We start from the raw sequence: 24022 nt of genomic DNA, 5'->3' as shown, positions 1-24022 counted from the left end.
CAAGCCGGGGAGGGATTTATTCCCCATTTAAACAATAGGCCTCCACATTTACCAAATTTAGTTCTTCAAGTTAAAGGGCATTCCATCACAATGTGGTGTATGGTCAGTTTAGGTGCACCACAATTATTGCAAGCCGGGGAGGGATTTATTCCCCACATTTACCAAATTTAGTTCTTATCCTATTTAATGTAACCCAGGTGATCAAGTAGACGTGAAGAGAAGAACGTTGCGGATTCAACCGAAGCCAAATACGATGAGCAAGTCGATGGCGTTTGAGAGTGATGATGACATGGAGGAGGCACGGGACTATGAGCACGCTCAACGGAACATATTGGCCGAAGAATCCAGGTAAGTGTTAAATATCGATCTTAGTACAGGCGAACGTGTCTAATTAGGATCTTAGTACAGGCAAACGTGTCTAATTGGGACCCTTCTAAATGGGACACCTGGATAAACGGGGAAAAATCGTGGCCCCTTCTAAAACTTCAAAGAAGATTGCAAAAAGATGGGTGGTCAAAGGGAGAAGATTTCGGGACTATACCTCCGTTGTTACAGTTTGCTCTATCAAACAAACAGTTTGCTCTATCAAACAAACCCCTTCAAAAAGGTACAATATTTACTTATAAAGTCGAACCTGTCTAATTGATAATATCCAAGGGACCGACAATTTTTTCACACTTATCCAGGTTTCTCAATAAACCTGTAATAACACTAGTACGGGGTCATTTGTGACAGCTCCTTTTTGTAGCAATTTTTCAAACAAACAGTTTGCTCTATCAAACAAACCCCTTCAAAAAGGTACAATATTTACTTATAAAGTCGAACTTGTCTAATTGATAATATCCAAGGGACCGACAATTTTTTCACACTTATCCAGGTTTCTCAATAAACCTGTAATATTTAACACTAGTCCGGGGTCATTTGTGACAGCTCCTTTTTGTAGCAATTTTTCATTTGACGTGACTTTTGAACTAGTGCTCTTTGCTTTCCAGGGGTGACTTGGAATGGAAATCAAAAACCCTGGAGCCCTACCAATGGGAGTTTGAATTCTTGTGTGGCCTCATTGTGCTCAGAATTGAATTCAACACGAAGAAGAAAGCCGGCAAGGAGAAGATTGTTTCGCATGTTGGCTTCGAAACGTGTGAAAGAGGTAACTAAATTGTTACCCATATTGTAAAAACCTCATTTCAGAAGCATAGATTAAGGTTAGGGTTTAAGATTCCAATATTGTAAAAAGAAGAAGAAGAAGAAGAAGAAAAAAAAATGGAAGATACCAGCCTAAAATTTCCCTTGCTAAGGAAATGGCAAAGGTTGAGTACGAAGGACTCGAACCTGTCTAATTGATAATATCCAAGGGACCGACAATTTTTTCACACTTATCCAGGTTTCTCAATAAACCTGTAATAACACTAGTCTTGGGTCATTTGTGACAGCTCCTTTTTGTAGCAATTTTTCATTGACGTGACACCAGAGAAGCAACCATTGACCCTAGCCTAGTCTTGACCCAAGTGAAAATCAACAAACCATGCTAATGGATAGGAGTGTCCCAGAGCCTTTACCACTGCTCTGACTCACAGAAAACTAAGGTCAATGGTTTGATCATAATATCCAAGTGAGCAGGAGGTTCCAGGCTCTCTTGTGGACACCCTGGACCAGGGTTCCTGGTGCAAAGGTTGATGGTCCAAGGTTTAGGCTAGGGTCAATGGTTGCTGTTGTGTATGTACAGTTGTACACTTAGGAAGAAAAACCATGTGTCTTAGTTTTGCAAGTTGAAATGGCTTGGACGCTTGGAGAAAATAAACTAAGGTCAATGGTTTGATCATAATATCCAAGTGAGCAGGAGGTTCCAGGCTCTCTTGTGGACACCCTGGACCAGGGTTCCTGGTACAAAGGTTGATGATCCAAGGTTTAGGCTAGGGTCAATGGTTGCTGTTGTGTATGTACACTTAGGAAGAAAAACCATGTGTCTTAGTTTTGCAAGTTGAAATGGCTTGGACGCTTGGAGAAAAAACACCTTGTGTTCTAACTTGTTTTTCTTTTGCTGCTTCATGTCCAAATGGGTACCTGCCATACTAGGCTTGCATGCTAAATGTTTGAGATTCAATACCTTATGGAAATTTTGGGATCTACTGAGCACTTTGCCTTTTACTGAGATTTTAACTGGCATTGGCATGTTAATTCGCCTTAATGAGGCTGAATGCCTCCCATAATACATAGCTGGCCTGTGGGAAATATTTGAATCACTTGGCTCAAGTCATTGGTAAATGGGTTTATCCATTTGGCTTTACTGTTTAATGTTCCTGAAAAAGAAGAAGTCAAACTTGAGTTAATAACTCACAATGAAGGAGCATTTTTGGGATTTGTCAATAATCTTTACCATTTTTGATTTTACGAATTATTTGCCTGTGTAGGAAATATTTGAATCACTTGGCTCAAGTCATTGGTAAATGGGTTTATCCATTTGGCTTTACTGTTTAATGTTCCTGAAAAAGAACAAGTCGAACTTGAGTTAATAACTCACAATGAAGGAGCATTTTTGGGATTTGTCAATTTCTTTACCATTTTTGATTTTAGGAATTATTTGCCAGTGTAGGTAGATATTTTTATTTTACAAAGCCCTCTAGTGACATACATATATTATAAATCAAGAAACACATTTCTTACCTACTAGGGCAAATTCTGTATCACTTCTCATCGATGATTTCAACTTGATAAACTGATTCACAGCTGCACGTACTACACTTTCCACATTTAGCTTCTGATCACCAAGTCCAATGGGACATTCACCCTCATCTTCTGTCAGGTCTAAACAAATGACTATTTTTTCCCCGTCTTTTTATTCTTAGTCCTGGAACTTAGATGGTCTCCCTTCCAGTAATTTGTTTAGAACTGGTCCATTCATCATGCTAGGTATTGTTTGTTACTGGTTGCCTTGAAAAGTCATTAAAAGAAAACAAATTTGATTACATCTGTAATTCTATCAGGTACAATTATTATTATTTTTTTTTCTCTCTTTATTTACAATTACTTATACGAGTACAATACTATTTCATATTCTGGTACTTAATGATAATGTAAAATATTGGGATGTGCACAAGAAAATGACCTACTGGTCAATTCTTGACATTAGCTAACAACATAATAATATTTACATAACAATAAACAAATAAACATAAGTAATAACTAATAACAAATAAAACAAAAATGCCTGTACTTTAAAATTCTGTAGAACAGAGGACTCACTGTTTTACAGGCAATTAAGTACTTATTTTTTCCTTCACGTTTACCGGGATGGACATTGTTTCTGACATGATTGGAGAAGGGAAAGAAAGGTAAAATGAAAATAAATCAGTCCTACACCTTGGTGATGGTCTTTGGTCCTGTATGTTAAGGCTTGTCCTAAACTATACAAGCATCATGAGGACTTGGGCTCTTTTGAAGTAGATTGGAGCCTTTGAAAATCTGTCTTCTAGTTAGGGTTAGCTGTTTTCCCTGTTTATGGTCCCAGAGCCAGTCAATATTCTACTTCCTGTTCAGAGTCCCCTAGCCAGTAGTCGGAAGAAATGGAATACGATCCTGCTACAGAATTACCTACTATCCTTTGGTCACAGACTTCACTTACCTCTTTGAACTTTGGTAGGTAGGTGCTTGGGTGATTTGACAACCAATTTCTTTATCTAGGTATAGTTGTCAAAAGATATCTTCTGATTATTCAAAGTAAAATTAAAAAGATGAGTAGGTAACCAAGAAACCAAGTAGTTATTTGGAGACGAAAAAGTTCAAAAGATCAAGTTTTAATGCGGATTTTCAACTTTCTGCCTTTTCAGCCATCAGCCATATAGCTTTTTCTTTTTTTCTTTTCAAGATTTCAAATTTTCCCGCATTTGATTCTCGCGTGTTGTGTAAAAGCCACCCTTGTACGGTCAACAAAACTGTCGATACTGAAAATTACTGATAATCAATTTCAATCGATGATATTTATTTTTTGTATTGTTTGCAATCGAAAAATTAATCATCGTTTTATGGAAAAGAGGTTTTTTCTTAAGAATCAATAAAAAAAAGATAGCTTATCAATGACAATTTTCTTGACCGTGTGTGGCTGGCTTTCTTGAGGTGCGCGTGACACGTGTTCCCGTTCGTATCTTTTCGGCACTATTCGGATACACTCGTTCTGATGTATCAGATGTTCCAGCGTTGCCAAGTGTTTTGACAAGTACGGTATTCCTGCTGCCATGGTACAGTAACAAGACCTTTCTGGTACGATTTCTGCTAATAGCGGTAACTGGGTATGAAGATAAAAAAAGGGTATGAAGAGCGGTAACTGGGTATGAAGATGATGAAGATAAAAAAAAATACCTACCCAGAAAGAAATTTTATTAAAAGGGGAATAAGGAGCTAAAAATCTATCCAGCCTATAAGTTTGCTTGGAGGGGAGGGTAGCACTCCTACCTTCAAAGCACTGGCCAGGTCGTGGGTTCGATTCCTGCCCGGGACGGATTTTATCCCGAACAGATAAAGGTTTGTTCTCAGAATGGCTGGATTTCTTCTATCCTGTCTTCCTTCTCTTTTTGCTTACGGGACGATAAGTATACGCGTCCACAACGATGACCATAGACCATATGGATCATTGACCCCCGCCGAGACCATCGCAACAGGGTGTCCACTACGGAACCTGGAAACCATCGATCATCGCGAAATAAATCTAGGTACTATGCTCAATAATAGAGGACCGACGGAATTTTTCTTTTTCTTCTACGACTTCTAGATCCCGAGATAAATCGATTTAGGTTTTCTTGGAGGGGAGGGTAGCACTCCTACCTTCAAAGCACTGGCCAGGTCGTGGGTTCGATTCCTGCCCGGGACGGATTTTATCCCAAACAGATAAAGGTTTGTAGGTTTGTTCTCAGAATGGTTGGATTTCTTCTATCCTCTCTTCCTTCTCTTTTTGCTTACGGGACGATAAGTGCGCGTCCACAACGGTGACCATAGACCATGGATCATTTACCCGGAACCTGAAAACCATCGATCATCGCAAAATAAATAGGTACAGTCCACGTCAACTGGGAATTTCAAGTGTGGGACCCAATTGGTACTTAGACCCTCTCAAACTCGGGACCCAATTGGTCACTGACCCTCGCGATTTCGGGACCCAATTGATATTAAAAAACAGGTTTTGGGACCGAATCGGTTTCCTCCCACTAATAATAACTATTCTAAATACTAATACTAATAATTGTTCTTTTTTTCTGTTTTCAGTGACGGAGCTACGAACTCTGTGCTTCTCACTCCTGCACAGTAAATACTCCTCGTCCTTCCTGAGTAGTATCTGCACCTCCAGGGATGATGTCCTGCCCCTTCTCCAACACATATCTCCTTTCATGTCCTATCTGAAGCAGTTTGCACATAGTATGAAACAGATGCTTACTTGTTAATCAACGAGCTATTTTTTGACGAGTGCGCACCCAAAGGTCATCGGACTTCCCAGTTGAAGTGGACTGTACTAGGCTCAATAATAGATCAGCTGCGCTTACTTGGGTGATGTTTCAAAGTCATAGAGCAGGAAAAATGAGGACCGACGGAATTTTTCTTTTTCTTCTACGACTTCTAGATTCCAAGATAAATCGATTTAATAAGATTCTCACTGAGCTGCTGGATCAACACAAGAACACCAGAAAGTAAACCGTTCAAATTTTATTTATTTATGAAGTTTCCATTTATGAGTATTCAGTACAAGTCTCTCAATTAAATAAATATTTAACATATTTGCAATCGAAATACCTATTGACTGTTTTTCATTTCAGAGCCACAATCGATATCACCAATTACAAGGATTTAGAGTGGAGTCAAGTGAGTTTAGATATGAAGGAGATCGACTTCATAACCTCCAACGATATACGAGTGGTGAAAATGTTCGGAAAACTCACGTAAGTGCTTTAAATCATATGTAATTGTTTTTAACTTGGCAGTTTGGTTGGGGGACTTTAAAACAGGGAGTAGACCAGCTTAGCCTGGTTGAGGGGGCTGAAATTTCCCTTTGCTAAAGAAATAGCAAAGGTTGAGTGCGAAGGGCATCCATTCGGAAAAAAAATTGTAGCCAAAATCAAGTGTCAGCCCAAAGCATTGACCCAAGGGCTGATTGAAAGGCTGACGAAATACGCCGACCCCATCTGAACACGATTTTTAGCTTGGCGCACTACCGTGCTTAATAGTATCCAAGCCAAGCCAGCCTAGTTAGTTTGGAACGTAGCATGTCTGCCTCGTAAGCGCTAAGTCGCGGGTTCGATTCCCGCCCGGGCGGATTTTATCCTAAACAGATAAGTTTCGTTCTCGGAACGGCTGCCTTTCCCTTATCCTGTCTTCCTTCTCTCTTCCCTTTCGGGACGATAACATCTTAGCAGTTACAGTCCCCTCTATCAAACCTCTTTGAAATAATAAGAATAAATAAGTGAAAAATCAATAAAAATATTATTTGTTCCTTATTTCTATAGGGAGAGTCAAATCCGGAAACAGTTCCCTGTGGGTTCTACTCGAGACAATCCAAACTTCATGAAAACATTCATTGAGAATATCTACTCCTTGTTCAACACTGAATAACTTTCATCCAATGTCCCGAGCAAAGCTCCCTCGCAGGCAACGCATTAATGTGTTTGTGCGCATACGTTTCTGCGCAGTTCTTTCTGCTCCTCCGCGCGCTAGCCCGCTTGCATAGTGGCGCTACCTAACGGACGAAAAAAACAACTGCATAAAGTCTGACGTCACACATAGTTCTTTCTGCTCCTCCGCGCGCTAGCCCGCTTGCATAGTGGCGCTACCTAACGGACGAAAAAAACAACTGCGTAAAGTCTGACGTCACACATATTTGAACTCTTTCATTAGAACGGCTTTTACAGTTATTTTTCCGGAGTTTTGACCTCAGATTTGGATTTTTCCCAACTTTTTACATAGGAATCGATCATTTATTTATAATTTTTACCCATTTGCAACTGCTCCATTTAATTTTCGACCTTTTACAGTTATTTTTCCGGAGTTTTGACCTCAGATTTGGATTTTTCCCAACTTTTTACATAGGAATCGATCATTTAGGTATTTATAATTTTTACCCATTTGCAACTGCTCCATTTATTCATTTTCTGTGGGGGTGGGTACTATGGTCGGAGCTGTGATCAAGGCTCCGTTGAGGATGCTTCTATTCATTAGCATGACATGGTTTGTTTATTTTCTATGTTGGGTCGATGGTCGGTTCTTCTTTGTTGACGGGGTACTATGGTCGGAGCTGTGATCAAGGCTCCGTTGAGGATGCTTCTATTCATTAGCATGATATGGTTTGTTTATTTTCTATATTGGGTCGATGGTCGGTTCTTCTTTGTTGACACCTGCTTAGACATTAGTAGTTACAGTTACCTCTCAAAGACTTTATCGAACATTCGGGCACTCAAACAAAAGTTAAAACTTGAAACTTACCTCGTTCGTTCAACTAGTACGGTAATAGAATGATATTATCATGTAAAATGTCATTTTGTACGGTAATTCAAATGCAAAGGATTTTTGGCAACACTGTACAGTTTCTGCTCGAAGGATCGAGGGAAGTGTAGCTTTTTTCGCTTTTCCTTGAAAAAAAAAAAAAAAATAGGATCTTTCCGATTTTGACTTTTCTTTTCTTGCGGATTGACTGGTTTGTTAAATTTTATTTTACCTGTTAAAATAGTGGTTAAGTTTTCCTTTGTAGTGCTGTAAATATAATCCCCTATTCTCCACTCTGGTGACATTGATTCTGTAAAGTTAGTCATCTTTCTTTTTCTTTTCGTATTTGCGCAGTGCTCTGTTGATGGCAGCTGCCTGGTAAAAACGAATATAATTTGAAATTATCATCCACGTTCTTCGGAGTTTCCCTTTAGTTGAGTGTCCAAAACCACTTGGAAAATGAGTGATGACGAAAGAGACTACGACATTGAAAGTGTGAGTATGATTTTCATGTCCTATTGATAATATTCTGTCAGCTATTTCATGTCCTTCTGTCCAAGCCAAGCTTGTGTGTTTCTTTTGTCAGACCCTTGAAAACGTGATTACGGGATTTTCGGAGAGGTCGAAATTTGTTGTAATTTTGCCCTAAATAGATGTCCAACAAGTCCTTCAACCAGGATCATTCAATAAAACCTTGAGAAATTGGGCTACAGAAGGGAATTTCTCATGTTTACACAACTTCACTCGTACAGGGTTCAACCAAAGTCTTGTATGTAAACACTTGGGGCTATTCCTTGAATGTATATTTTTTTTTCTCTGTGACATTGATTTTTTTTTTTTTTTTTTAAGGGCTTATCATTTCGTTACTTAGTTTGAAATGATAATAAATTCACCAATCACTTTTAAAATCACAATCTTGGCTTTTGTTTTTCAGGCAGAGAAAAGAGCTCACCACAATGCCCTGGAACGGAAAAGACGTGACCACATCAAAGACAGTTTCAGCAGTCTGAGAGATTCCGTACCGAGTCTCCAGGGAGAAAAAGTGGTAAGATCATTTATCTTGTGCATGATTTTTGTCTGTTTAAAACTGTTTTCAGCAACCTCAAAGAAAATAGGGTGTAAATGAGATCCAAGGAGCACACTTTGTTTACTGATCCCCTAAAAATTCCTTTGTATTTAGCTAAATTGTTTGCGGGGGGAGGGGGGAGAGAGAAAAAAAAAATAGTTAACAGCCAAAGTATTGAAATGTAAGCAGATCTCTTGTAATGTACAGAATCAATGCCCTAGCAGGCATCCACAACAGAGAAGCAACCATTGACCCTAGCCTAGTCTTGACCCAAGTGAAAATCAACAAACCATGCTAATGGATAGGAGTGTCCCAGAGCCTTAACCATTGCTCTGACTCACAGAAAACTAAGGTCAATGGTTTGATCATAATTTCCAAGTGAGCAGGAGGTTCCAGGCTCTCATGTGGACACCCTGGACCAGGGTTTCTGGTACAAAGGTTGATGATCCAAGGTTTAGACTAGGGTCAATGGTTGCTGTTGTGTATGTACACTTAGGAAGAAAAACTATGTGTCTTAGATTTGCAAGTTGAAATGGCTTGGAGAAAAAACACCTTGTATTCTAACCTGTTTTTCTTTTACTGCTTCATGTCCAAATGGGTACCTGCCATACTAGGCTTGCATGCTAAATGTCTGAGATTCAATGCCTTATGGAAATTTTGGGATCTACTGAGCACTTTGCCTTTTACTGAGATTTTAACTGGCACTGGCATGTTAATTTGCCTTAATGAGGCTGAATGCCTCCCATAATACATAGCTGGCTGTCTTTTTATTCTTAGTCCTGGAACTTAGATGGTCTCCCTTCCAGTAATTTGTTTAGAACTGGTCCATTCATCATGCTAGGTATTGCTACTGGTTGCCTTGAAAAGTCATTAAAAGAAAACAAATTTGATTACATCTGTAATTCTATCAGGTACAATTATTTTTTTTTCTCTTTATTTACAATTACTTATAAGTACAAGTACAATACTATCTCATATTCTGGTACCTACTTAATGATAATGTAAAATATTGGGATGCAATCATGCTAGGTATTGCTACTGGTTGCCTTGAAAAGTCATTAAAAGAAAACAAATTTGATTACATCTGTAATTCTATCAGGTACAATTTTTTTTTTCTCCTTATTTACAATTACTTCTTATACAAGTACAATACTATCTCATATTCTGGTACTTAATGATAATGTAAAATATTGGGATGCGCACAAGAAAATGACCTACTGGTCAGTTCTTGACATTAGCTAACAACATAATAATATTTACATAACAATAAACAAATAAACATAAGTAATAACAAATAAAACAAAAATGCCTGTACTTTAAAATTCTGTAAAACAGAGGACTCACTGTTTTACAGGCAATTAAGTATCTACTTATTGAATCTGATAGGTCAACTTGAAATTTGAACATGGTCAATCAAATGCAAATAAAGGTGCTAAGTAAATAAGGAATTATTTAAATTTATTTTATTTGCATGCTAAACAAGAAGGCCATAATGTGTGTACCTTTATATTTATATCCAGTGAAGAGATAAAAGTCAAGGACTTGGGTAGTAAGAAGGTGTACACTATACAAATGGCCAATAGCAACATAACTTTTATTATGGTTTCTGTACTAAGTACATCTAAGTAAATAAAAAAAATTTTTTTTTTTTTTTTTTTTTTTTTTTACAGTGATACAGGTACAAGAAAAGTTGGATTCCTTCTCAGTTTCTAGGAGCCCTTTTAAGTCCCCAGTTTTATGAGGTTCTTAAATAGATTCCTAGGTTCTTTTCAATTTCATGAGTAGGGGTTCATACACCCCGGTCCAAATCGCCTCTAATTTCATTAGTAGATTTTGGATCCCTATTCCAAGTTGTCCTCATGGTGATTTGATGAGTAAGTTCTCCAATTCTTTGATAGGTTGCCTCCACTTTGATGAGTATAGGTTCTTGAACCCACCCCGGTCCAAATCGCCTCTAATTTCATTAGTAGATTTTGGATCCCTATTGCAAGTTGTCCTCATGGTGATTTGATGAGTAAGTTCTTCAATACTTTGATAGGTTGCCTCCACTTTGATGAGTAGGTTCTTGAACCGTGGTCAAAGAAATATGATAAGATTTATCTGGCCCAAGTCTCAGCACCAACAGTACGTGGAAACCTTGTCTGCCGGGACTAATTTCTTCGGTTGATCATCCCTCAGTGTCTCTTCTGACAGTCGAATGCTAGACTTCCTCTCCACTGCCTCCTCCTCCATTCTCTTGGAACAAATGATCCTATCCACTAGGAAATTCATCGAGTCTTCTATCATGAGATGTTCCTTGCTGCTGACCTCTATCCAACTCATAAAGTTGTACTGATGGCAGACAGCTTCTATCTCGTTGATCTCAACCTGTCGGTCTGGCAGGTCGCACTTGCTGGCGAGTAGCAGACAGGGGAGCATGGCACCATTATCCAGAATACACTTGGAGTCCAGGTCATGCTTCCATTGTACCACACTCTCGAAAGATTTCCTATTGGTCAGGTCGAACATGATAATGCATCCGTCCGAATTCTGATAGTACACGCGTGACATACAGATGTAGCGATCTTGTCCGGCGATATCCCAGATTTGAAGTTTGACGGGGCGACCACCGTATTTCTTGTGACTCAGCAGTTTGGTGGAGAAGTCAACACCGACCGTGTTCTTGTAGTTATCGAGGAATTTGTTCTGGACGAAGCCTTGCACGTAGGAGGTTTTACCTACCGTGGAGTCGCCTGTAATAAGAATGGGATAGGTTGGGATTTGAATAGGGCTAAGCGTACAGTACTTAAATAATAAACTAAACACCGTCTTTGTCCAAGAATTTCTTCAGCAGTAGGTATGCTTTGTTATAGTTTTGTTTCTCTGACAAATGTTGTTAGTTTGTCCTTTTGAATCCAACAAACTTTCACCGGGAATTTATTCAAAATAAAGTAATCTGTCTATCATTGTCCGGCGTCTAATATAAACCTAACAAACGATATCCCAGATTTGAAGTTTGACGGGGCGACCACCGTATTTCTTGTGACTCAGCAGTTTGGTGGAGAAGTCCACACCGACCGTGTTTTTGTAGTTATCGAGGAATTTGTTCTGGACGAAGCCTTGTACGTAGGAGGTTTTACCTACCGTGGAGTCGCCTGTAATAAGAATGAGATAGGATGGGGTTTGAATGGGGCTAAACGTACCGTACTTAAATAATAAACTAAACACCTTCTTTGTCCAAGAATTTCTTCAGCAGTATGCTTTGTTATAGTTTTGTTTCTCTGACAAATGTTGTTAGTTTGTCCTTTTGAATCCAACAAATTTTCACCGGGAATTTATTCAAAATAAAGTAATCTGTCTATGTTTTATCGATATCCCAGATTTGAAGTTTGACGGGGCGACCACCGTATTTCTTGTGACTCAGCAGTTTGGTGGAGAAGTCCACACCGACCGTGTTCTTGTAGTTATCGAGGAATTTGTTCTGAACGAAGCCTTGCACGTAGGAGGTTTTACCTACCGTGGAGTCGCCTGTAATAAGAATGAGATAGGTTGGGGTTTGAATAGGGCTAAACGTACAGTACTTAAATAATAAACTAAACACCGTCTTTGTCCAAGAATTTCTTCAGCAGTATGCTTTGTTATAGTTTTGTTTCATCCAACAAATTTTCACCGGGAATTTATTAAAAATCAAGTAAGTAATCTGTCTATGTTTTACTCTCCTATAAGCACGGACTTACCTATGACGAGTATCTTCAACACGGTCTCAGCATCACTAGGCCGGGGCTCGAACCCAATCACCGATGCCCGCGGCGAGGGCGAGTTCGATTTGCAAAGCTCCCTCGCAGGCAACGCATTAATGTGTTTGTGCGCATACGTTTCTGCGCAGTTCTTTCTGCTCCTCCGCGCCCTAGCCGGCGAGGGCGAGTTCGATTTCGAGCCATCGCCCGCGTCCTCGGCCAAGTCTACCGCCTGAGTGTTGAGGGGCTCGAGGAGTTTTTTCGACCGGGTAGACTCGCTCTCCGCGGGCGACAGTAGAAGTGGAGGGGTGATGTTGGTCACCGTGCCAGGAGCTTCGCGGCCCGCTTCGAATATCAAAATAATTGAGTAAGTTCGTTGAGATTTTGAGATAGAACAGAAGTTATCTCTTTCTATGATTGTCTATAATCTCATAGATAACTTGCTAAGTTGGCTTTAAGTCTGTATGCCAAGATTTTCTTGTTTCTCACGCTAGAATAAATTAATTATTTCTTCATCTTCTACGATTACTTACGGCGAGATCAATTGATAGTAAAAATAATCTAGCTTCTACCTACGTAAAGAACACACCCCTTTTCTAGGCATTCCTGCCAAAAATAGAAATAATTGGATTACGTTCTCGAAAATAATTGGGTGTCTTTAGTAAATACCGATTATAATTAATTAAATAACTATTTTCTAGGCGAGGGCGAGTTCGATTTCGAGCCATCGCCCGCGTCCTCGGCCAAGTCTACCGCCTGAGTGTTGAGGGGCTCGAGGAGTTTTTTCGCCCGGGTAGACTCGCTCTCCGCGGGCGACAGTAGAGGTGGAGGGGTGATGTTGGTCACCGCGCCAGGAGCTTCGCGGCCCGCCTGGAGATTTGTGTAGACGCGGACCAGCTTGCGTTTGTGCATGGCGCGGGGTGGGGGTGCTCGGACCGGTGGAGGGAGGGACAGGCGAAACTTCTCATGGTGATGGAGACGATGAGGGCATCATCAGCTGTGGGGGAAAAAGTCCGGGTTTTGGTTTATTATGGGAAAATAGGTTCTAATTATACATTCCATAATATTATCATTCACAATTCTTTCTCTTAAGTTGTGTCCACTTATAGTCGACCAGCCGTCTCAGGAGCTGTCGCTGCACCTTTAGTAGGTAATCGAAAAAAAAAGGATGGAAAGGAAAAGGAAAACTTAAAAATAGCAAAACTTGGAATTTGGTTTATTTGGTTCGAACTCTGGATTCAAAATTCAAGCTTAGGTGTTTGGGCACGAATCGAATTGGTCCGAAACTGACAAGAAGAGCTTTTCTCCTCTCTCCTCCAATTAGTGGTGAGGTTTTTGGTATCTTAACACTTAAAATTCGAATATCAAAATAATTGAGTAAGTTCGTTGAGATAGAACAGAAGTTATCTCTTTCTATGATTGTCTATAATCTCATAGATAACTTGGTAAGTTTGCTTTAAGTCTGTGTGCCAAGATTTTCTTGTTTCTCACGCTAGAATAAATTAATTATTTCTTCATCTTCTACGATTACTTACGGCGAGATCAATTGATAGTAAAAAGAATCTAGCTTCTACCTACGTAAAGAACACACCCCTTTTATAGGCATTCCTGCCAAAAATAGAAATAATTGGATTACGTTCTCGAAAATAATTGGGTGTCTTTAGTAAATACTGATTATAATTAATTAAATAACTATTTTCTAGATTTAGTTAATGTGGTACCTAACTAACAATTACTTTCCTAAAATCTCTCTTTTCTTTCGTCTTAGGTAGGTGGATTTGTGTAGACGCGGACCAGCTTGCGTTTGTGCATGGCGCGGGGTGGGGGTGCTCGGACCGGTGGAGGGAGGGACAGGCGAAACTTTTCATGGTGATGGAGACGATGAGGGCATCATCAGCTGTGGGGGAAAAAGTCCAGGTTTGGGTTTATTATGGGAAAATAGGTTCTAATTATACATTCCAAAATATTATCATTCACATTTCTTTCTTTTAAGGTGTGTCCACTTATAGTCGACCAGCCGTCGCAGGACCAGCTGGAGCTGTCGCTACACCTTTAGTAGGTAATCGAAGAAAAAAGGATGGAAAGGAAAACGAAAACTTAAAAATAGCAAAACTTGGAATTTGGTTTATTTGGTTCGAACTCTGGATTCAAAATTCAAACTTGGGTGTTTGGGCACGAATCAAATTGGTCCGAAACTGACAAGAAGAGCCTCTCTCCTCCAATTAGTGGTGAGGTTTTTGGTATCTTAACACTTAAAATTCGAATATCAAAATAATTGAGTAAGTTCATTGAGATAGAACAGAAGTTATCTCTTTCTATGATTGTCTATAATCTCATAGATAACTTGCTAAGTTGGCTTTAAGTCTGTATGCCAAGATTTTCTTGTTTCTCACGCTAGAATAAATTAATTATTTCTTCATCTTCTACGATTACTTACGGCGAGATCAATTGATAGTAAAAATAATCTAGCTTCTACCTACGTAAAGAACACACCCCTTTTCTAGGCATTCCTGCCAAAAATAGAAATAATTGGATTACGTTCTCGAAAATAATTGGGTGTCTTTAGTAAATACCGATTATAATTAATTAAATAACTATTTTCTAGACTTAGTTAATGTGGACCCTAATTAAACATTACTTTCCTAAAATCTCTCTTTTCTTTCGTCTTAGGTAGGTACTTACACTACTTACTAAAATGTTAAATAAAAACTAATGGTGTAGATTTAGGTAACTGCTCAAAACAATGCATTTGGTTACAGTCACAACTATGTGATCTCATTTTACTCTTATCAAACAATACTATTTTCTAGACTTAGTTAATGTGGACCCTAATTAAACATTACTTTCCTAAAATCTCTCTTTTCTTTCGTCTTAGGTAGGTACTTACTAAAATGTTAAATAAAAACTAATGGTGTAGATTTAGGTAACTGCTCAAAACAATGCATTTGGTTACAGTCACAGCTATGTGATCTCATTTTACTCTTATCAAACAATAGTCAAACTTTATTGACATGGATTGATAAATCTGAGCAGTGCGCCAGGCCAAGTTCCAGTAAGCACGCCTGTGTATCTTCACACGAACCGATTCGGCAGGTTTTTCTCACCTTCATAGATCGGATTCCTCTAAAGATAAACTTTCGAAATTCAGGGCACATATTTAGGTAAGGTATATAAACATACCTTGAAAATTTCAGCTCTTAATACCAAGTAGTTCCGGAGATAGTACCTAATAGTTCCTTCAGGTTTATTTTTTTTTTTATTTATTTATTTATTGGAGTAGAAAACCCTGAAGGAACTACTATTAGTTCCTTCAGGTTTTTTTTATTTATTTATTGGAGTAGAAAACATAGCCAAGTTGAAATTGAGAGTAGGTTGAAGAAATTAAGATTCAGCATTTTCAGGAGGCACGAAAAACTGGGAATGCAGACTTGGCCTTAATTTTCTGATATCACCACTGTTATATGTAGGTCGACATTTTTGGATAGGAACTTGGCCTTTTTTCATATTTGTGTTTTTGTGGGGGATATGTTATTACATAAATGCAGTTCAACTAAGGTATTTTGGACCTTTTTGTTATTCTCTGACCCCTTTATTGTGTTGAAAGAAAAAGTTTCGAAAAAAATTAAAAATGATAATAAAAAAATATGTAGGTAATCACTGGTTTATCCACCTTTTTATTGCATTTAAAAAGAAGCTGGAAAATACAGTAAAATAATTAATTTAATATCACTGAGATACTGAGCCGAGAGCACCTCACTCGAACCCCGGAGCTGTCAAAAAACTCAAATCTCACACAACACCTGAGGGACTAATGATATGGGTCACACTAATAGATAACGACTTGAAACTGAAACTGAAACAACTATTTCGTCAACAAACCATTAGGACTTTACACCAACAAACTACACAACTATTTAAACAAACTGTATAGTGTACGACAATTTGAAAACTATTGTTTACAACTATTTGGACAAAGTGTTAACCTCTATTCAAACAACGTTCGGATTTATCTCGCTAACTATACGTAACTCAGCGTAGAATAATGACAGTCACTCCTTGAACACATGTTGGAGGTCCTAATCACTTTGTGGAGAAGTTAAAAGTTGATTTTACCTTGTGAGAATCAGACAAGGGGAGTTTACAACTATTTGGACAAAGTGTTAACCTCTATTCAAACAACGTTCGGATTTATCTCGCTAACTATACGTAACTCAGCGTAGAATAGTGACAGTCACTCCTTGAACACATGTTGGAGGTCCTAATCACTTTGTGGAGAAGTTAAAAGTTGATTTTACCTTGTGAGAATCAGACAAGGGGAGGGGGGTTATCAGTGGAAACTAGTGGTGGAGAAATGTAGCAGTTGTTTCATTGCTACGAAATAAGAACGGCGGTGAAACACTCATCTTTTTAAAAAAATTAAACAAATTAAACATAGTCGATTACTCGTATGTCTGGGATTGGAAGGAGAATGGGAATGCAGGTGGGTCAGTGTCTTAGAGAGAAAATAAATTGGAAGAATTGTTGATCTTCATTAGGAAGAAGAAAATCAGCCACCTCTGTAGCTGGGAAGACAGCGAGCCTGTCCTGAAAGTGTTGGGTCGCGGATTCGATTTCCGCACGGGGCGAACTCAATCTATCCTGTACCTACAGCTAAGGTCTGTTCTGGGAACGACTTTCTTCTGTCTGGTCTCGTTCTTTTTCAACTCCACGACCTAACGCTTACTATCCTCCAAGCTAACCTTTTTTTTTCTTCGCCTTTTCCCGTGTACAGACGGGGTCGGCATTTTTCCTCAGCTTCTCAATCAGCCCTAACTAGGGTGATTGTTTTGGGCTGACATTTGGTTTTGGCTACAAATTACGAGTGGATGCCCTTCGCACTCAACCTTTAGCAAGGGAAATTCAGGCTCATCTACTCCTTGTTTAACGTCTCCCAGCTAGACTAGGCTGGCTGAAAACGAAGCTTTGGAACTTCACGCCACTGGTTAATTGAGTTAATTGTAGTTACAGTTACCTCTCAAAGACTTTATCGAACATTCGGGCACTCAAACAAAAAAAGAAATTTAGTCGAGTTAAAACTTGAAACTTACCTCGTTCGTTCAACTAGTACGGTAATAGAGTGATAAGTCATTTTGTACGGTAATTCAAATACAAAGGATTTTTGGCAACACTGTACAGTTTCTGCTCGAAGCTCGAAGGATCGAGGGAAGTGTAGCTTTTTTAGTTTTTTGCTTTTTTCGCTTTTCCTTTCCTTGAAGAAAATAGATTCCGATTTTGACTTTTCTTTTCTTGTGGTTTGACTGGTTTGTTAAATTTTATTTTACCTGTTAAAATAGTGGTTAAGTTTTCCTTTTTAGTGCTGTAAATATAATCCCCTATTCTCCACTCTGGTGACATTGATTCTGTAAAGTTAGTTATCTTTCTTTTTCTTTTCGTATTTGCGCAGTGCTCTGTTGATGGCAGCTGCCTGGTAAAAACGAATATATTTTGAAATTCTCATCCACGTTCTTCGGAGTTTCCCTTTAGTTGAGTGTCGAAAACCACTTGGAAAATGAGTGATGACGAAAGAGACTACGACATTGAAAGTGTGAGTATGATTTTCATGTCCTATTGATAATATTCTGTCAGCTATTTCATGTCCTTCTGTCCAAGCCAAGCTTGTGTGTTTCTTTTGTCAGACCCTTGAAAACGTGATTACGGGATTTTCGGAGAGGTCGAAATTTGTTGTAATTTTGCCCTAAATAGATGTCCAACAAGTCCTTCAACCAGGATCATTCAATAAAACCTTGAGAAATTGGGCTACAGAAGGGAATTTCTCATGTTTACACAACTTCACTCGTACAGGGTTCAACCAAAGTCTTGTATGTAAACACTTGGGGCTATTCCTTGAATGTATATTTTTTTTTCTCTGTGACATTGATTTTTTTTTTTTTTTTTTAAGGGCTTATCATTTCGTTACTTAGTTTGAAATGATAATAAATTCACCAATCACTTTTAAAATCACAATCTTGGCTTTTGTTTTTCAGGCAGAGAAAAGAGCCCACCACAATGCCCTGGAACGGAAAAGACGTGACCACATCAAAGACAGTTTCAGCAGTCTGAGAGATTCCGTACCGAGTCTCCAGGGAGAAAAAGTGGTAAGATCATTTATCTTGTGCATGATTTTTGTGTGTTTAAAACTGTTTTCAGCAACCTCAAACAAAATGGGGTGTAAATGAGATCCAAGGAGCACGCTTTGTTTACTGATCCCCTAAAAATTCCTTTGTACCTATCTATTAACTAGCAGTGCGCCAGGCCAAGTTCCAGTAAGCACGCCTGTGTATCTTTACACGAACCGATTCGGCAGGTTTTTCCCACCTTCATAGATCGGGTTCCTCTAAAGATAAACTTTCATTCAGGGCACATATTTAGGTAAGGTATATAAACATACCTTGAAAATTTGAGCTCTTAATACCAAGTAGTTCCGGAGATAGTAGTTCCTTCAGGTTTAATTTTTTTATTTATTTATTGAAGTAGAAAACATAGCCAAGTTGAAATTGAGAGTAGGTTGAAGAAATTAAGATTCAGCATTTTCAGGAGGCACGAAAAACTGGAAATGCAGACTTGGCCTTAATTTTCTGATATCACCACTGTTATAGGTCGACATTTTTGGATAGGAACTTGGCCTTTTTTTCACGAAGAAATTAAGATTCAGCATTTTCAGGAGGCACGAAAAACTGGGAATGCAGACTTGGCCTTAATTTTCTGATATCACCACTGTTATAGGTCGACATTTTTGGATAGGAACTTGACCTTTTTTCACATTTGTGATGTTTTTGTGGGGATATTACATAAATGCAGTTCAACTAAGGTATTTTGGACCTTTTTGTTATTCTCTGACCCCTTTATTGTGTTGAAAAAGTTTCGAAAAAAATTCAAAATGATAATAAAAAAATATGCAGGTAATCACTGGTTTATCTACCTTTTTATTGCATTTAAAAAGAAGCTGGAAAATACAGTAAAATATTAAGTAATTAATTTATTATAAAAAAAATATCAATCAATCACTCACGTTCTCCATTCATCACTGAGATACTGAGCCGAGAGCACCTCACTCGAACCCCGGAGCTGTCAAAAAACTCAAATCTCACACAACACCTGAGGGACTAATGATATGGGTCACACTAATAGATAACGACTTGAAACTGAAACAACTATTTCGTCAACAAACCATTAGGACTTTACAACAAACTAACAACAACAAACTACACAACTATTATTTAAACAAACTGTATCTGAGGGACTAATGATATGGGTCACACTAATAGATAACGACTTGAAACTGAAACTGAAACAACTATTTCGTCAACAAACCATTAGGACCTTACACCAACAAACTACACAACTATTTAAACAAACTGTACAGTGTACGACAATTTAAAACTATTGTTTAAGTGTACGACAATTTGAAAACTATTGTTTACAACTATTTGGACAAAGTGTTAACCTCTATTCAAACAACGTTCGGATTTATCTCGCTAACTATACGTAACTCAGCGTAGAATAACTGAGGGACTAATGATATGGGTCACACTAATAGATAACGACTTGAAACTGAAACTGAAACAACTATTTCGTCAACAAACCATTAGGACTTTACACCAACAAACTACACAACTATTTAAACAAACTGTATAGTGTACGACAATTTGAAAACTATTGTTTACAACTATTTATGGAAAAACGCTTCGCATCAGCAGGACATTGATGATTTGAAGAGACAAAATGCAATACTAGAGGCTCAAAGTAAGTTCGTAGATTCGTATTAGCTTAATCCATCTTTTGGGACTATTTGTCTCTACACCTAAGCCTCAGTGTGGGATTTTTTTGAAGGAAGTCCTGTGGATACGGAGATTCGAATCCCGAAACAGAAGCCGGAAAAACGCTTCGCATCAGCAGGACATTGATGATTTGAAGAGACAAAATGCAATACTAGAGGCTCAAAGTAAGTTCGTAGATTCGTAGAAGCTTAACCCATCTTTTGGGACTATTTGTCTCTACACCTAAGCCTCAGTGTGGGATTTTTGTGAAGGAAGTCCTGTGGATACGGAGATTCCAATCCCGAAACAGAAGCAGGTTTTTTTTTCTTCTTCTTCTTCTTCTTCTTCTTCTTCTTCTTCTTCTTCTTCTTCTGCTGCTTCTTCTTCAAGTAGCAGACATCTTATCTATATCGTATTGTTTAAAACAATGGGTTTCATTATCGTTTGATGACTAACCACGAGGCAAAGAATATTAGTAGATAGATAGGTACTTTACCTTCTAATCTGTATCTCTACCTACCTCTATTGGTGGATTTCACCAATGACTTAATGGGAGAATTTTTAATCGTCCAAAACGTCCAAAAAGGAGCCTTTGAAAAGCCAAAAATGAGTTTTTAATGATCCAAAAAGGAGTTTTCTATCCAAAAAGGAGGAGTTTTTAAAAACTCCTGTTTGTATCATTAAAAACTCCCTTTTTGATTAATTAAAATTCTCCCATTAGAAGTCATTTGTGAAATCCACCATAAATCTCTAAATTCTGGTCATTTCTATTTATGTCCAAAAAGCGCGTTCTTTTATGGCCGGGGTAACATTCAGAGTTTAAAAGCAATGATTGGGGTAATTATTCAGAAGCCTCTACAATGAAAAATAAAGCTTTTTGTGTTTAATTAACCTAACCCTGTAATAACACTGGTCACTGCTCATTTGTGACGGCTCCTTTTTGTGGTGGCTTCTGAACGAGTAGGTACCAATACCAATATTTCTTTCAAAACCTTGTCTTACCTTATGCTGCGTTGTTAGTAATCAGTTCTTGAAAATTCAACTCAGCAAATATTCTTTTTCCAATAGGCCCGGTTCTTCTTTGAATCCCACACTTGTTTCAATTAACTAGATGTAACAAACAGTTCTGACAAATTAATCGGTCTTGAAAGCACTTCTCAAAAAATCTCAAATCAACTGCAGTTTTTACGATACAATCTGCTTTTCCAATTTCAAATTCTCACAATTTTGTTGTTGATAGGTAATTAATTGTCCAATTCTAGATCTCTTAATATCTTCTCAGCCAACTTTATAAACTTGGTAGTAAACAACAAGATGTACCAAACTTTAGAAAGGAACTTGCAGCTTAGGACTTGCAAAAACTTTATAAACGAACATAAGGCCAAAAAAACTTGCAGTCAAAAAATAGCCCGGTTAACTTTATTTTTGATGCGAAAATTTGACATAAAAAAACAGTTTGTTATCTGTGAATTGTTTGTTATCGCTTGTGGAACCGTTTTCGTGTTTATCTTGGAGTTGTCTTCAGTTTGTACGGGGGCGCGAGAATATATTTCCAGGAAAATATCGTGGCTGGAAATGGGAAAATCAGCTTGTATGACGTGATCTGGGGAAACCCCTGTGGTGCGATAGTGGACAGACTTGATAGTTGGCAGTATCAGGGTCCCTCAGAAACGGACAAACCACAAACCATTCGAGAGTTCTGACGTGACGTAACGATGAAACATCGGTAAAAAAACTGTTCGTATAACATTTGTTCTAAGCTGACAGTCTAACTAAAGCACTATTTGCACTTATTCCCTCGTAATAACACCAACCATAGTGGACAGACTTGATAGTTGGCAGTATCAGGGTCCCTCAGAAACGGACAAACCACAAACCATTCGAGAGTTCTGACGTGACGTAATGATGAGACATCGGTAAAAAAATCCCTACGAAGTTACGAACCTCCCAATGAATTATTGCTTTGTAAACAAAATTATATCAACAAAGATTATTATTATTTTAATTGATATTGTGCTCTTCTTTTGCTGTGCTGTGCTGTAATTTATTTTTGAAAATATTGTACCAAATACATGAGACCTTGCTTAGACTGCGGGAGTAAAGGGACTTTTCAGTCTCATTCTGGCAGTATAAGCAGGGTATATTCTATTCTATTCTATTCTTTTAAACTGTTCATATAACATTTGTTCTAAGCTGACAGTCTAACTAAAGCACTATTTGCACTTATTCCCTCGTAATAACGCCAACTTTCGTTTCGTTTTTTGTCCTCAGGCCAGCCGTGCACAGATCCTGAAGAAAGCCGCCGACTATATTCAATTCATGAGACGGAAAAACGCTTCGCATCAGCAGGACATCGATGATTTGAAGAGACAAAATGCAATACTAGAGGCTCAAAGTAAGTTCGTAGATTCGTATTAGCTTAACCAATCTTTTGGGACTATTTGTCTCTTCACCTAAGCCTCAGTGTGGGATTTTTGTAAAGGAAGTCCTGTGGATACGGAGATTCGAATCCCGAAACAGAAGCAGGTTTCTTCTTCTTCTTCTTTTTCTTTTTCTTCTTCTTCTTCAAGTAGCAGACTATAGTGTGTCCAGATCAATGTGACAGCAAAAAAATAGGCATGGTTGCCAAACATGTCACATGTGCAATGGTAGAGAATCTTTAAAAGGGGAAGGCATATTGCACAGTGCTTCCTCCGACAGTGAATCAAAGTCAGGTAAGGCGATATCCACCTTACCCGTTCTGGAATCCAACCTCTGAACTTAGAGATACCTCTGCATTTTTAAAGAGGGAGTTTATCAAAAATAGACCTTTGCCTGAATTGCAACAATGTAAGGATTTCCTGCAATCTGATTGGTTCCTTCATTTTGGGTTGATGACTCATTGCTGCCACATTGATCTGGATGAACTATAGAAGAAGAGGTTTTTACCTGAATTGCAACAATGTAAGGATTTCCTGCAATCTGATTGGTTCCTTCATTTTGGGTTGATGACTCATTGCTGCCACATTGATCTGGATGAACTATAGAAGAAGAGGTTTTTGATACTCTGGCAGGATAAAGGGGCTCTTTGATACTCATTAGTCCGTCCTCCCTTTACTATTACAATAGTAATAGCGAAAAAGAAAAAAAAAAAAAAAAAAAAAAAAAAAAAAAAAAAACGCCAGAATGCACCCCGAAATAAGGTGTCACCCGTTGCTCAACTTCAATGATATTCCTCCAAGGTTTTCCTCTAAGGAAAACCTGTGACAGGGTGGCGGTCTTGGGATTAAGATAGCAAGCAGAGCGTTGCTTAACTTCAGTGATGATCGCCAGTTTCCAGGGAAATCTACACCAGTAGATCACACCATACTCGGCCTTCGTCTAAATACCAACCACGAGCAGCGTTACTTAACTTCAGATGAAATTTTTAAAAACGGTAGGTATAAAATCAAGGATTTCATCAGTGCAAAGTTCCCCATGGTCCAAGGCACTCATTTGTCGCACGACAGAGTGGAGAGTGGGTCTTATAATATATCCCGTCACAATAGCGGTCCTTTGAATACTTCCAACTTTTGGTCCCCAACCCGGATATCCCGCGTATAAGGCGAGTACAATGACCGCTGTAATAATGTGCCAAATCTCTCACAAGTTTAACGAAAGTTGATCGCAGCAAAGTGGTTTTGAGAGACTGCTTAACTTGGAACTTACCCTCAGGATGGTCGAAGTTAACCAGTACCTTCCGTCTAAAAAGAATGAGACATTATCAGCAAAAAATGTTATCCAATAAATCTAATTCAATTAAAAACTGATCGTTCCAACTACCGATAACTTTTTTCTTTTAATATATTTATGGTAAAGTAAATAAGAGTTATTGATATTTGGATCTACCTGTTTATATAATTAATCCCGTCACAATAGCGGTCCTTTGAATACTTCCCACTTTTGGTCCCCAACCCGGATATCCCGCGTTTAAGGCGAGTACAGTGACCGCTAGAATAATGTGC

At 38.4% G+C, this 24022-nt stretch overlaps 4 protein-coding genes and 1 long non-coding RNA gene across 6 annotated transcripts in view; 4 read left to right on the top strand and 1 right to left on the bottom strand.

Annotated features, from left to right (window-relative positions):
• Nucleotides 1-196: 196 nt before the first annotated feature.
• LOC103517901 lies at nt 197-5432 on the top strand. The gene is made up of 3 exons (XM_017447619.2): nt 197-348; nt 993-1150; nt 5257-5432. The coding sequence occupies exons 1-3, from the start codon at nt 254-256 to the stop codon at nt 5430-5432; spliced, it is 429 nt and encodes a 142-aa protein (XP_017303108.1). The 5' UTR covers nt 197-253.
• A 2133-nt stretch (nt 5433-7565) lies between these two features.
• LOC108253514 (protein max-like) lies at nt 7566-14339 on the top strand. Its single transcript, XM_017447618.2, has 3 exons — nt 7566-7956; nt 8396-8506; nt 14237-14339. Exons 1-3 carry the CDS (start codon nt 7921-7923, stop codon nt 14297-14299), a joined length of 210 nt encoding a protein of 69 aa, XP_017303107.2. The 5' UTR covers nt 7566-7920; the 3' UTR covers nt 14300-14339.
• LOC113471005 lies at nt 10159-10758 on the top strand. The gene is made up of 2 exons (XR_003393868.1): nt 10159-10450; nt 10589-10758. It is a non-coding gene; the product is annotated as an uncharacterized LOC113471005 (long non-coding RNA).
• On the bottom strand, nt 10597-19395 carry LOC103517900 (ras-related protein Rab-7L1-like). The gene is made up of 5 exons (XM_026829838.1): nt 19292-19395; nt 14019-14140; nt 12438-12594; nt 12244-12332; nt 10597-11259 (listed from the first exon to the last, which is right to left on the bottom strand). The coding sequence occupies exons 2-5, from the start codon at nt 14053-14055 to the stop codon at nt 10640-10642; spliced, it is 903 nt and encodes a 300-aa protein (XP_026685639.1). The 5' UTR covers nt 14056-14140; nt 19292-19395; the 3' UTR covers nt 10597-10639.
• LOC103517897 (protein max) overlaps nt 17442-24022 on the top strand; it is a 30679-nt gene continuing 24098 nt past the window's right edge. The window contains exons 1-3 of one of the 2 annotated variants that reach the window (XM_008482944.3): nt 17442-17827; nt 18267-18377; nt 22311-22434. In XM_008482944.3, the coding sequence (XP_008481166.1) occupies nt 17792-17827; nt 18267-18377; nt 22311-22434 (271 nt within the window). In that variant the 5' untranslated portion in view covers nt 17442-17791. The remainder of the gene's footprint in view (nt 17828-18266; nt 18378-22310; nt 22435-24022) is intronic. The other variant, XM_026829839.1, reaches the window with a different exon arrangement.

The sequence above is a fragment of the Diaphorina citri genome, unplaced genomic scaffold (assembly GCF_000475195.1).
Source record: "Diaphorina citri unplaced genomic scaffold, Diaci psyllid genome assembly version 1.1 scaffold2002, whole genome shotgun sequence".
Taxonomy (NCBI): domain Eukaryota; kingdom Metazoa; phylum Arthropoda; class Insecta; order Hemiptera; family Psyllidae; genus Diaphorina; species Diaphorina citri.
Note: the sequence above shows the minus strand (reverse complement) of the source record. Positions and strands in the feature narration are given on the sequence as shown.

What these genes read in the sequence shown, in the direction of transcription:
- LOC103517901 (XM_017447619.2), top strand. Translation starts at nt 254, where the DNA reads ATGAGCAAGTCGATGGCGTTTGAGAGTGATGATGACATGGAGGAGGCA. An exon ending in ATATTGGCCGAAGAATCCAG is followed by an intron (nt 349 to 992) that starts GTAAGTGTTAAA and finishes TTTGCTTTCCAG; the next exon opens with GGGTGACTTGGAATGGAAAT. An exon ending in CTTCGAAACGTGTGAAAGAG is followed by an intron (nt 1,151 to 5,256) that starts GTAACTAAATTG and finishes TTCTGTTTTCAG; the next exon opens with TGACGGAGCTACGAACTCTG.
- LOC103517900 (XM_026829838.1), bottom strand. Translation starts at nt 14,055, where the DNA reads ATGCACAAACGCAAGCTGGTCCGCGTCTACACAAATC. An exon ending in GGTCCGCGTCTACACAAATC is followed by an intron (nt 12,595 to 14,018) that starts CACCTACCTAAG and finishes TTATTTTGATAT; the next exon opens with TCGAAGCGGGCCGCGAAGCT. An exon ending in GACGCGGGCGATGGCTCGAA is followed by an intron (nt 12,333 to 12,437) that starts ATCGAACTCGCC and finishes GGAGCTTTGCAA; the next exon opens with ATCGAACTCGCCCTCGCCGC.
- LOC108253514 (XM_017447618.2), top strand. Translation starts at nt 7,921, where the DNA reads ATGAGTGATGACGAAAGAGACTACGACATTGAAAGT. An exon ending in GAGACTACGACATTGAAAGT is followed by an intron (nt 7,957 to 8,395) that starts GTGAGTATGATT and finishes TTTGTTTTTCAG; the next exon opens with GCAGAGAAAAGAGCTCACCA. An exon ending in GTCTCCAGGGAGAAAAAGTG is followed by an intron (nt 8,507 to 14,236) that starts GTAAGATCATTT and finishes CTTTCTTTTAAG; the next exon opens with GTGTGTCCACTTATAGTCGA.